Source organism: Procambarus clarkii, chromosome 2 (assembly GCF_040958095.1).
Source record: "Procambarus clarkii isolate CNS0578487 chromosome 2, FALCON_Pclarkii_2.0, whole genome shotgun sequence".
In the NCBI taxonomy this organism is placed as follows: Eukaryota; Metazoa; Arthropoda; class Malacostraca; order Decapoda; family Cambaridae; genus Procambarus; species Procambarus clarkii.
In genome coordinates, this window is record NC_091151.1 from 24,724,236 (window position 1) to 24,737,434 (window position 13,199).

The following is a 13,199-nucleotide window of genomic DNA, read 5'->3' on the forward strand; positions in this document are numbered from 1 at the left end:
TGTGATGTTGTGATATTGTTGTGAGGTTGTTGTGATGTTGGTGTGATGTTGTGATGTTGTGAGGTTGTTGTGATGTTGTTGAGATGTTGTGAGGTTGTTGTGATGTTGTTGGGATGTTGTGATGTTGTTGTGATGTTGTGATGTTGTTGTGAGGTTGTGATGTTGTTAGGTTGTTGTGATGTTGTTGTGATGTTGTTGTGATGTTGTTGTGATGTTTTTGTGATGTTGTGATGTTGTTATGTTGTTATGTTGTTGTGATGTTGTGATGTTGTGATGTTGTGATGTTGTTGTGATGTTGTTATGATGTTGTGATGTTGTTGTGAGGTTGTTGTGATGTTGTTGTGATGTTGTGTGGTTGTTATGATGTTGTTATGATTGTTGTGATGTTGTTGTGATGTTGTGATGTTGTTTTGTTGTTGTAATGTTGTGATGTTGTGACGTTGTTGTGAGGTTGTAGTGATGTTGTGATGTTGTTGTGATGTTGTTGTGATGTTGTGATGTTGTTGTGATGTTGTGATGTTTTTGTGATGTTATGTTGTTGTGATGTTGTGATGTTGTTGTGATGTGATGTTGTGATGTTGTTGTGAGGTTGTTGTGATGTTGTAGTGATGTTGTGTGGTTGTTATGATGTTGTTAAGATTGTTGTGATGTTGTGATGTTGTGATGTTGTTGTGAGGTTGTTGTGATGTTGTTGTGATGTTGTGATGTTGTTGTGAGGTTGTTGTGATGTTGGTGTGATTTGTGATGTTGTGAGGTTGTTGTGATGTTGTTGTGATGTTGTGAGGTTGTTGTGAGGTTGTGGTGATGTTGTTGTGAGGTTGTGGTGATGTTGTGATGTTGTTGTGATGTTGTTGTGAGGTTGTGGTGATGTTGTGATGTTGTGATGTTGTTGTGATGTTGTGATATTTTTGTTATGTTGTGATGTTGTTATGTTGCTGTGATGTTGTGATGATGTTGTGATGTTGTTGTGATGTTGTGAGGTTGTTGTGATGTTGTTGTGATGTTGTGATGTTGTTGTGAGGTTGTGGTGATGTTGTTAGGTTGTTGTGATGTTGTGATGTTGTGATGTTGTTGTGATGTTGTGATGTTATGTTGCTGTGATGTTGTGATGATGTTGTGATGTTGTTGTGATGTTGTTATGATGTTGTGATGTTGTTGTGAGGTTGTTGTGATGTTGTTGTGATGTTGTGTGGTTGTTATGATGTTGTTATGATTGTTGTGATGTTGTTGTGATGTTGTGATGTTGTGATGTTGTGAGGTTGTTGTGATGTTGTTGTGATGTTGTGATGTTGTTGTGATGTTGTGATATTGTTGTGAGGTTGTTTTGATGTTGGTGTGATGTTGTGATGTTGTTGTGATGTTGTTGTGATGTTGTTGTGATGTTGTGATGTTGTTGTGATGTTGTTGTGAGGTTGTGGTGATGTTGTTGTGAAGTTGTGTGGTTGTTATGATGTTGTTATGATTGTTGTGATGTTGTTGTGATGTTGTGAAGTTGTTTTGTTGTTGTGATGTTGTGACGTTGTTGTGAGGTTGTGGTGATGTTGTGATGTTGTTGTGATGTTGTGATGTTGTTATGTTGTTGTGATGTTGTGATGTTGTTGTGATGTTGTGATGTTGTTGTGATGTTGTGATGTTGTTGTGATGTTGTTGTGATGTGATGTTGTTGTGAGGTTGTTGTGATGTTGTGATGTTGTTGTGAGGTTGTTGTGATGTTGTGATGTTGTGATGTTGTTGTGATGTTGTGATGTTGTGATGTTGTTGTGAGGTTGTTGTGATGTTGTGATGTTGTGATATTGTTGTGAGGTTGTTGTGATGTTGGTGTGATGTTGTGATGTTGTTGTGAGGTTGTTGTGATGTTGTGATGTTGTGAGGTTGTTTTGATGTAGTTGTGATGTTGTGATGTTGTTGTGATGTTGTGATGTTGTTGTGATGTTGTGATGTTGTTGTAAGGTTGTGGTGATGCTGTGATGTTGTTGCATTGTGATGTTGTTGTGATGTTGTGTGTTGTAGTGATGTTGTGATGTTGTGATGATGTTGTGATGTTGTGATGTTGTCGTGATGTTGTTATGTTGTGATGTTGTGATGTTGTGATGTTGTGATGTTATGTTGTTGTGTTGTGATGTGGTGATGTTGTTGTGATGTTGTTATGTTGTTTTGATGTTGTGATGTTGTTGTGATGTTGTAGTGATGTTGTGATGTTGTAGTGATGCTGTTGTGATGTTGTTGTGATGTTGTGACGTTGTAGTGATGTTGTGATGTTGTAATGATGTTGTTGGGATGTTGTGATGTTGTTGTGACGTTGTAGTGATGTTGTGATGTTGTAATGATGTTGTTGTGATGTTGTAGTGATGTTGTAGTGATGTTGTGATGTTGGTGTGATGTTGTGATGTGTTGTGATGTTGTAGTGATGTTGTGATGTTGTAGTGATGTTGTTGTGATGTTGTAGTGTTGTTGTGATGTTGTGATGTTTTTGTGATGTTGTTGTGATGTTGTTGTGATGTTGTAGTGATGTGATGTTGCAGTGTTGTTGTGATGTTGTTGTGATGTTGTAGTGATGTGGTGATGTTGTAGTGATGTTGTTGTGATGTTGTAGTGATGTGAAGTTGTAGTGATGTTGTATGTTGTAGTGATGTTGTAGTGATGTTGTTGTGATGTTGTAGTGATGTTGTTGTGATGTTGTGATGTTGTTTTGTTGTGATGTTGTAGTGATGTTGTTGTGATGTTTTGATTTTGTTTTGATGTTGCGATGTTGTTGTGATGTTGTAGTGATGTTGTTGTGATGTTGTTGTGATGTTGTGAGGTTGTTGTGATGTTGTTGTGATGTTGTGATGTTGTTGTGATGTTGTTGTGATGTTGTGAGGTTGTGGTGATGCTGTGATGGTGTTGCATTGTGATGTTGTTGCATTGTGATGTTGTTGCATTGTGATGTTGTTGTGATGTTGTGGTGTTGTAGTGATGTGATGATGTTGTGATGTGATGTTGTTGTGATGTTGTGATGTTGTTATGTTGTTGTGTTGTGATGTTGTGATGTTGTTGTGATGTTGTTTTGATGTTGTGATGTTGTTGTGATGTTGTAGTGATGTTGTGATGTTTTAGTGATGCTGTTGTGATGTTGTTGTGATGTTGTAGTGATGTTGTGATGTTGTAGTGATGTTGTTGGGATGTTGTTGTGATGTTGTAGTGATGTTGTGATGTTGGTGTGATGTTGTAATGTTGTGTTGTGATGTTGTAGTGATGTTGTTGTGATGTTGTTGTGATGTTGTGATGTTGTTGTGATGTTGTAGTGATGTGATGTTGCAGTGATGTTGTTGTGATGTTGTAGTGATGTTGTTGTGATGTTGTGATGTTGTTTTGTTGTGATGTTGTAGTGATGTTGTTGTGATGTTTTGATTTTGTTTTGATGTTGCGATGTTGTTGTGATGTTGTAGTGATGTTGTTGTGATGTTGTTGTGATGTTGTGATATTGTTGTGAGGTTGTTGTGATGTTGGTGTGATCTTGTGATGTTGTTGTGAGGTTGTTGTGATGTTGTTGTGATGTTGTGAGGTTGTTGTGATGTTGTTGTGATGTTGTGATGTTGTTGTGATGTTGTTGTGATGTTGTGAGGTTGTGGTGATGCTGTGATGGTGTTGCATTGTGATGTTGTTGCATTGTGATGTTGTTGCATTGTGATGTTGTTGTGATGTTGTGGTGTTGTAGTGATGTGATGATGTTGTGATGTGATGTTGTTGTGATGTTGTGATGTTGTTATGTTGTTGTGTTGTGATGTTGTGGTGATGTTGTTGTGATGTTGTTTTGATGTTGTGATGTTGTTGTGATGTTGTAGTGATGTTGTGATGTTTTAGTGATGCTGTTGTGATGTTGTTGTGATGTTGTAGTGATGTTGTGATGTTGTAGTGATGTTGTTGGGATGTTGTTGTGATGTTGTAGTGATGTTGTGATGTTGGTGTGATGTTGTAATGTTGTGTTGTGATGTTGTAGTGATGTTGTTGTGATGTTGTTGTGATGTTGTGATGTTGTTGTGATGTTGTTGTGATGTTGTAGTGATGTGATGTTGCAGTGATGTTGTTGTGATGTTGTAGTGATGTGATGTTGCAGTGATGTTGTTGTGATGTTGTTGTGATGTTGTAGTGATGTGGTGATGTTGTAGTGATGTTGTTGTGATGTTGTAGTGATGTGAAGTTGTAGTGATGTTGTATGTTGTAGTGATGTTGTGATGTTCTATTGATGTTGTTGTGATGTTGTAGTGATTTTGTTGTGATGTTGTGATGTTGTTTTGTTGTGATGTTGTAGTGATGTTGTTGTGATGTTTTGATTTTGTTGTGATGTTGTGATGTTGTTGTGATGTTGTAGTGATGTTGTAGTGATGTTGTTTTGATTTTGTTGTAATATTGTGATGTTGTTGTGAGGTTGTAGTGATGTTGTGATGTTGTAGTGATGTTGTGATGCTGTAGTGATGTTCTTGTGATGTTGTGATATTGTGATGTTGTTGTGTTGTGATGTTGCAGTGATGTTGTTGTGATGTTGTTGTGATGTTGTAGTGATGTTGTTGTGATGCTGTTGTGATGTTGTAGTGAGGTTGTTGTGAGGTTGTCATGATGTTGTGATGTTGTTGTGATGTTGTGATGTTGTGATGATGTGATGTTGTAGTGATGTTGTGATGTTGTGATGTTGTAGTGATGTTGTGATGTTGTTGTGATGTTGTTGTGAAGTTGTAGTGATGTTGTTGTGATGTTGCGATGTTGTGATGTTCTTGTGATGTTGTATTGATGTTGTGATGTTGTAGTGATGTTGTTGTGATGTTGTAGTGATGTTGTGATGTTGTAGTGATGTTGTTGTGATGTTGTAGTGATGTTGTGATGTTGTAGTGATGTTGTTGTGATGTTGTGATGTTGTTGTGATGTTGTAGTGATGTTGTTGTGATATTGTAGTGATGTTGTGATGTTGTTGTAATGTTGTAGTGATGTTGTTGTGATGTTGTAGTGGATTTTTAGTGATGTTGTGATGTTGTTGTGATGATGTGATGTTGTAATGATGTTGTAGTGATGTTGTGATTTTGTTTTGATGTTGTTGTGATGTTGTGATGTTGTTGTGATGTTGTAATGATGTTGTTGTGATGTTGTGAGGTTGAGGGAGCCGGTCGGCCGAGCGGACATCTCGCTGGACTTGTGATACTGTGGTCCTGGGTTCGATCCCAGGCGCCGGTGATTAACAATGGGCAGAGTTTTTTTCACCCTATGCCCTTATTACCTGGCAGTAAATAAGTACCTGGGTGTTAATCAGCTGTCACGGGCTGCTTCCTGGGGGTGGAGACCTGGTCGAGGACCGGGCCGCGGGGACAGTAAAAGCCCCGAAATCATCTCAAGATAACCTCAAGAAGATGTTGTAGTGATGTTGTGATGTTGTTGTGATGTTGATGTGATGTTGTTGTGATTTTGTGATGTTGTTGTGATGTTATTGTGATGTTGTAGTGATGTTGTGATGTTGTTGTGATGTTGATGTGATGTTTTGTGATTTTGTGATGTTGTTGTGATGTTGTGATGCTGTTGTGAAGTTGTAGTGATGTTGTTGTGATGTTGTGATGTTGTTGTGGATTTTAAGTGATGTTGTTGTGATGTTGATGTGATGTTGTTGTGATTTTGTGATGTTGTAGTGATGTTGTTGTGATGTTGTGATGCTGTTGTGATGTTGTAGTGATGTTGTTGTGATGTTGTAGTGGATTTTAAGTGATGTTGTGATGTTGTTGTGATGATGTGATGTTGTAATGATGTTGTAGTGATGTTGTTGTGATGTTGTAGTGATGTTGTAGTGATGTTGTGTCCTGTACAGGCAGGTGAGCATCATGGCGGGACTGTACTTGCTGACTCTCCTGGCGACGGTGGTGGCCGCTGGCACTCATGTTTTGGGTGAGTTCATGCTGATGTGCTACTGGCACTCAAGCGCTGGATGAGTACAGGCTAAGGTGCCAGTAATAAGTGTACACTTGGTGGTGGACTGAGGCCTCTCAACGTCAACAAGGTTACCACTATATATTACACACCAGTAGTGTAAACCCGGACAAGTACCGGCCGTCGGAAAAAACAAAACGGCCGGTACTTGTCTGTGTTTACACTACTCACACCAACCTTCACGTGGAGCATAGTTTACCCGTGAGGTGATGAGGTCAACCCAGTAGCCGAGTGTACCTCATGTTGTTAATTACTACCAGACCTGTTGTTATTGAGAGTTGCCAGATCTGTTGTTAGTGATAGTACCCAGATTTATTAGTATTGAGAGTAGCCAGATCTGTTGTTAGTAAGAGTTGCCAGATCTGTTGTTAGTGAGAGTTGCCAGACCTGTTGTTAGTAAAAGTAGCCAGATCTGTTGTTAGTGAGAGTTGCCAGACCTGTTGTTAGTGACAGTAGCCAGACCTGTTGTTAGTGACAGTAGCCAGACCTGTTGTTAGTGACAGTAGCCAAATCTGTTGTTAGTGAGAGTTGCCAGATCTGTTGTTAGTGATAGTACCCAGATTTATTAGTATTGAGAGCAGCCAGATCTGTTGTTAGTAAGAGTTGCCAGATCTGGTGTTAGTGAGAGTTGCCAGACCTGTTGTTAGTGAGAGTTGCCAGACCTGTTGTTAGTAAGAGTAGCCAGATCTGTTGTTAGTGAGAGTTGCCAGACCTGTTGTTAGTAAGAGTAGCCAGATCTGTTGTTTGTGAGAGTTGCCAGATCTGTTGTTAGTGACAGTAGCCAGATCTGTTAGTGAGAGTTGCCAGATCTGTTGTTCGTGACAGTAGCAATATCTGTTGTTAGTGACAGTAGCCAGATCTGTTGTTAGTGACAGTAGCCAGATCTGTTGTTAGTGAGAGTTGCCAGATCTGTTGTTAGTGACAGTAGCCAGAGCTGTTGTTAGTGAGAGTTGCCAGACCTGTTGTTAATGAGAGTAGCCAGATCTGTTGTTAGTGACAGTAGCTAGATCTGTTGTTAGTGAGAGTTGCCAGATCTGTTGTTAGTAAGAGTAGCCAGATCTGTTGTTAGTGACAGTAGCTAGATCTGTTGTTAGTGAGAGTTGCCAGACCTGTTGTTAGTGAGAGTTCCCAGATCTGTTGTTAATAAGAGTAGCCAGATCTGTTGTTAGTGAGAGTTGCCAGATCTGTTGTTAGTGAGAGTAGCCAGATCTGTTGTTAGTGAGAGTTGCCAGATCTGTTGGTAGTGACAGTAGCCAGATCTGTTGTTAGTGAGAGTTGCCAGATCTGTTGTTAATGAGAGTAGCCAGATCTGTTGTTAGTGAGAGTTGCCAGACCTGCTGTTAGTGACAGTAGCCAGATCTGTTGTTAATAAGAGTTGCCAGATCTGTTGTTAGTAAGAGTTGCCAGATCTGTTGTTAGTAAGAGTAGCCAGATCTGTTGTTAGTAAGAGTTGCCAGATCTGTTGTTAGTGAGAGTAGCCAGATCTATTAGTATTGAGAGTAGCCAGATCTGTTGCTAGTAAGAGTAGCCAGATCTGTTGCTAGTAAGAGTAGCCAGATCTATTAGTATTGAGAGTAGCCAGATCTACTAGTATTAACCGTGGCCAGTTCTGTAGCTATTGAGAGATACCACAATATTATCGTCATTTAACTGAAGATGGTTAATGCTGCCACATAATGCTGCCACATTCAGTAGGTCTGTAATAAATATTAAAACTGCTGAATGATAAGACTTGAAGCACACTCTAGCACCACTCAATATGTTGCGACAGCTGCCTGCGTCCTCGCTCCGGCCTGCGACCAGTTGACGCAGCCCCATGACGCAAGGTGCTGCCTTGTCAACTTCCCAGGTGAGGTAACTCCTCTCTTCAGGTGAGGTAACTCCTCTCTCCAGCTGCAGGTGAGGGAACTCCTCTCTCCAGGTGAGGTAACTCATCTCTCCATGTGCAGGTGAGGTTACTCCTCTCTCCAGGTGAGGTAACTCCTCTCTCCAGGTGAGGTAACTCATCTCTCCGGGTGAGGTAACTCCTCTCTCCAGGTGAGGTAACTCCTCTCTCCAGGTGAGGTAACTCCTCTCTCCAGGTGAGGTAACTCCTCTCTCCAGGTGCAGGTGAGGTAACTCCTCTCTCCAGGTGCAGGTGAGGTAACTCCTCTCTCCAGGTGCAGGTGAGGTAACTCCTCTCTCCAGGTGCAGGTGAGGTAACTCCTCTCTCCAGGTGCAGGTGAGGTAACTCCTCTCTCCAGGTGAGGTAATTCCTCTCTCCAGCTGCAGGTGAGGTAACTCCTCTCTCCAGGTGAGGTAACACCTCTCTCCGGGTGAGGTAACTCCTCTCTCCGGGTGAGGTAACTCCTCTCTCCAGGTGAGGTAACTCATCTCTCCAGTTGCAGGTGAGGTAACTCCTCTCTCCAGGTGAGGTAACTCCTCTCTCCAGGTGAGGTAACTCCTCTCTCCGGGTGAGGTAACTCCTCTCTCCAGGTGAGGTAACTCGTCTCTCCAGTTGCAGGTGAGGTAACTCCTCTCTCCAGGTGAGGTAACTCCTCTCTCCAGGTGAGGTAACTCATCTCTCCGGGTGAGGTAACTCCTCTCTCCGGGTGAGGTAACTCCTCTCTCCGGGTGAGGTAACTCATCTCTCCAGTTGCAGGTGAGGTAACTCCTCTCTCCAGGTGAGGTAACTCATCTCTCCAGGTGCAGGTGAGGTAACTCTTCTCTCCAGGTCCACGGCACCTCCACTGCTTTGTACACTTACAAGACTCTACTTTCCTCACCACATCACTTTTATAAAGTTAAAGGTCCCTAAGTATTTTGAGAATTCAGACTAACAAAAAGAACACAGAAAATAAAATGTCAATTCCTCAAAATTTGTTACCCACTTATTATCATTAAAATAACCTAAATTTCATAATTTAAAAAACACGAATGAAATCACTTATATTTATGCACTTAAGTGAGTGAAGTAAAAAAACAGGGAGTTACTTGGCCAGCTGTGACAACTATCTCTCATTTCCTCATTTGGCGTCCTGGTAGAAACAGTAGTTGGTGTCCTGGTAGTAATAGTTGGTGTCCTGGTAGTAACAGTAGTTGGTGTCCTGGTAGTAACAGTTGGTGTCCTGGTAGTAACAGTTGGTGTCCTGGTAGTAACAGTTGGTGTCCTGGTAGTAACAGTTGGTGTCCTGGTAGTAACAGTTGGTGTCCTGGTAGTAACAGTTGGTGTCCTGGTAGTAACAGTTGGTGTACTGGTAGTAACAGTTGGTGTCCTGGTAGTAACAGTGGGTGTCCTGGTAGTAACAGTGGGTGTCCTGGTAGTAACAGTTGGTGTCCTGGTAGTAACAGTAGTTGGTGTCCTGGCAGTAACAGTTGGTGTCCTGGTTGTAACAGTTGGTGTCCTGGTAGTAACAGTTGGTGTCCTGGTAGTAACAGTTGGTGTCCTGGTAGTAACAGTTGGTGTACTGGTAGTAACAGTTGGTGTCCTGGTAGTAACAGTTGGTGTCCTGGTAGTAACAGTTGGTGTCCTGGTAGTAACAGTAGTTGGTGTCCTGGTAGTAACAGTAGTTGGTGTCCTGGTAGTAACAGTTAGTGTCCTGGTAGTAACAGTTGGTGTCCTTGTAGTAACAGTTGGTGTCCTGGTAGTAACAGTTGGTGTCCTGGTAGTAACAGTTGGTGTCCTGGTAGTAACAGTTGGTGTCCTGGTAGTAACAGTTGGTGTCCTGGTAGTAACAGTGGGTGTCCTGGTAGTAACAGTGGGTGTCCTGGTAGTAACAGTTGGTGTCCTGGTAGTAACAGTAGTTGGTGTCCTGGTAGTAACAGTTGGTGTCCTGGTAGTAACAGTTGGTGTCCTGGTAGTAACAGTTGGTGTCCTGGTAGTAACAGTTGGTGTCCTGGTAGTAACAGTTGGTGTCCTGGTAGTAACAGTGGGTGTCCTGGTAGTAACAGTGGGTGTCCTGGTAGTAACAGTGGGTGTCCTGGTAGTAACAGTGGGTGTCCTGGTAGTAACAGTGGGTGTCCTGGTAGTAACAGTGGGTGTCCTGGTAGTAACAGTGGGTGTCCTGGTAGTAACAGTGGGTGTCCTGGTAGTAACAGTTGGTGTCCTGGCAGTAACAGTTGGTGTCCTGGTAGTAACAGTTGGTGTCCTGGTAGTAACAGTGGGTGTCCTGGTAGTAACAGTTGGTGTCCTGGTAGTAACAGTAGTTGGTGTCCTGGTAGTAACAGTTGGTGTCCTGGTTGTAACAGTTGGTGTCCTGGTTGTAACAGTTGGTGTCCTGGTAGTAACAGTTGGTGTCCTGGTAGTAACAGTTGGTGTACTGGTAGTAACAGTTGGTGTACTGGTAGTAACAGTTGGTGTCCTGGTAGTAACAGTTGGTGTCCTGGTAGTAACAGTTGGTGTCCTGGTAGTAACAGTTGGTGTCCTGGTAGTAACAGTTAGTGTCCTGGTAGTAACAGTAGTTGGTGTCCTGGTAGTAACAGTTAGTGTCCTGGTAGTAACAGTTGGTGTCCTGGTAGTAACAGTTGGTGTCCTGGTAGTAACAGTTGGTGTCCTGGTAGTAACAGTTGGTGTCCTGGTAGTAACAGTTGGTGTCCTGGTAGTAACAGTTGGTGTCCTGGTAGTAACAGTTGGTGTCCTGGTAGTAACAGTGGGTGTCCTGGTAGTAACAGTGGGTGTCCTGGTAGTAACAGTGGGTGTCCTGGTAGTAACAGTAGTTGGTGTCCTGGTAGTAACAGTAGTTGGTGTCCTGGTAGTAACAGTTGGTGTCCTGGTAGTAACAGTTGGTGTCCTGGTAGTAACAGTTGGTGTCCTGGTAGTAACAGTTGGTGTCCTGGTAGTAACAGTGGGTGTCCTGGTAGTAACAGTGGGTGTCCTGGTAGTAACAGTTGGTGTCCTGGTAGTAACAGTGGGTGTCCTGGTAGTAACAGTGGGTGTCCTGGTAGTAACAGTTGGTGTCCTGGTAGTAACAGTTGGTGTCCTGGTAGTAACAGTTGGTGTCCTGGTGTAACACTGGGAAGGTGTTCTCGAATGATCTTACCTGCCTTTTTCCCCTATACCCGTATTCTTACTTTTTATTCTCTACAAGGGACTCCAAAACTTTTACTAAAGCCGACTCCACGCCACGTGGTCCTAAGACGATTGACCGACTTAGGATTCTACAACCCGTATGACGTGACCTAGGCTTTGAACAAAACCCTAGAGTCGCCTCCGCCGTCACCACCAGACCAGTAACACTGAGCAATGATCGAGGTCTGGATCGATCATGCTAATTAATCAACCTTGGGGCTTGATCCCCACTAAAACCGATACCCTTTAAGATCTTAAGTGTGGAATTAATTAAACGGGAATGATGAATTCCGATTCGATGTTAGAATCGGCGCCCAATTAAACTCTGCCTCGTGTGAACCACGTGACCAGGACAAGTCCACATAAATATAACATACACATGGAAATAATGAAAATGCCGATTATTAACTAATTAATTTATTAGAAGAAAAACTAAAACAAAATCTAAAGATGAGCACTCCCTATCAATCTACCACTCCCTATTTGGCAATGAATTGACTATCCCTATAAATAACAATAGCAACTATACCTCTATGTTGACCAGCTCAGATGTTAGGGCTGGTCTTGGGGGAGAGGTAAGATGGTTGACCTCTCCCAGTTGATCTCTGATCCCACACTAATCTCTCCTCGTCTGGTCTTCCCCTGACTAGAGCATTGTATCCTTCCGCATAGTCTAAGTTTTACCAAGTTACTAGCAAGGCTTAAGTTTAACAATTAACCCCTGTTTGTACTGAATTGATCCAGATTGGTTGAAATATTTTATTGAAGTTAAATTACACAAGCCTCTTAAGGAAGGCCTAATCCCGATCAAAAAATGGCTATTTAACCTTTGAGAAATTACTGAATGTGGAAACTGTTGACCTATGACCGCCAAGTTGCTGAGGTCACTTCCGCGCTACTGCCTAGTTCTGACTTCGTGACGTCACTGATGGTGACTTAACTCAAGTCTCCTAATAATTAGAATACTCTTGGTTCTATAACCAGGAATATTATACAATACCATTTTAATACAAAATGAATAAAGGCTAATTTCTCTAAATAAGTGAATACTATAGAATGGATCATTATACAAAACTATGAACAAAGATGTCCGCCATTTTGTGACTCAGACTTGCTAATCCCCAGAGGAATGCGCGTTGAGCGGTCAGGTCCTTACCCGACTTCTGGAACCTTCTGGATAATTCTTACAACAGCCTAGTTTGTTACAACTCCCCCCCCCCCCCCCCCCCCGCACAAGCACTTAGTAAACCTTGTTAATTTGTTAAAAATAACGAGGTTTAGTATCCAAATCCACAATTCAACTCATGCCACAAACAAAAGCTAACCTAACTAATAAAATTTGACAATTATTTGAGTGTCCAACATCATCAACATGTTTAAATTCATAAATTTCTCAGCTGTCAACTGACAGCAATCCTCCGACATCAGGAAACATACATCCTATCCTTACTGACATAGCTAAATAACATGTCCCTACTCTACCATCAAAGACTAACTATTAAAATCTCTTGGCTCTTCACTAGCCAAGTTCATGTGTCCTCTAGAGCCGGCCACACCGTGCTCAAACATAAACAAAGTTATATCTTCAGACTGAACTTTCAGTCATCCGGGAGCGTACTACTGAACTATCAAGTTCACATCCGTGTACCGACCACTCCCCACTCAATGTCAACCTTGACATGCTAAGGAACACACCTAACGTTCATTACATGTATCTAAAAATAAAAAATAAAAATCCTATACTATATCACAGGTTTCAGCTGACTGTACAGCCAAGTGTCCGCACTCACTGTAAGAGTGTCAATGTTTATATTGGTCCGCCTCTCCTGTGTTCAAACATTCTGAAAAAAAAAAATAGCACAACATAATTTTCCATAACCGTTTGTTCTGGGCTTAAACAATGTCACAGGGGCTTCGATTTTGATCAATGACCAATATATAGAGTAAAATTTTCATATATCATACCAGAATAATTATTTTAAATCTGTTTTTCAACATTTAAACAAAAGTGTCCAGATATTCTTTACACAGATGTTCAGAGCCAACTTTGTTTGTATCAATTGTTCATATTGAGTAATCGAGAAAAAAAAATCGATGCTGCTGAATGATGAATGTAGTCGCTGACGATGACGATGTCGATCTTGCTTCTTCCCATGTGTAGACATCAATACCTGGTCCTCTTGTACTCCCATCCGGTACTCTTGAA

General features: G+C 41.7%; 1 protein-coding gene across 1 annotated transcript in view; it reads left to right on the plus strand.

The window, feature by feature from the left end:
* LOC123748383 (uncharacterized) overlaps positions 1 to 13,199 on the plus strand; it is a 224,964-nt gene that overhangs the window by 70,750 nt on the left and 141,015 nt on the right. Inside the window, exons 2-3 of the mRNA XM_069323966.1 lie at positions 5,828 to 5,904; positions 7,718 to 7,795. Of these exons, the coding sequence (XP_069180067.1) occupies positions 5,841 to 5,904; positions 7,718 to 7,795 (142 nt within the window). The 5' untranslated portion in view covers positions 5,828 to 5,840. The remainder of the gene's footprint in view (positions 1 to 5,827; positions 5,905 to 7,717; positions 7,796 to 13,199) is intronic.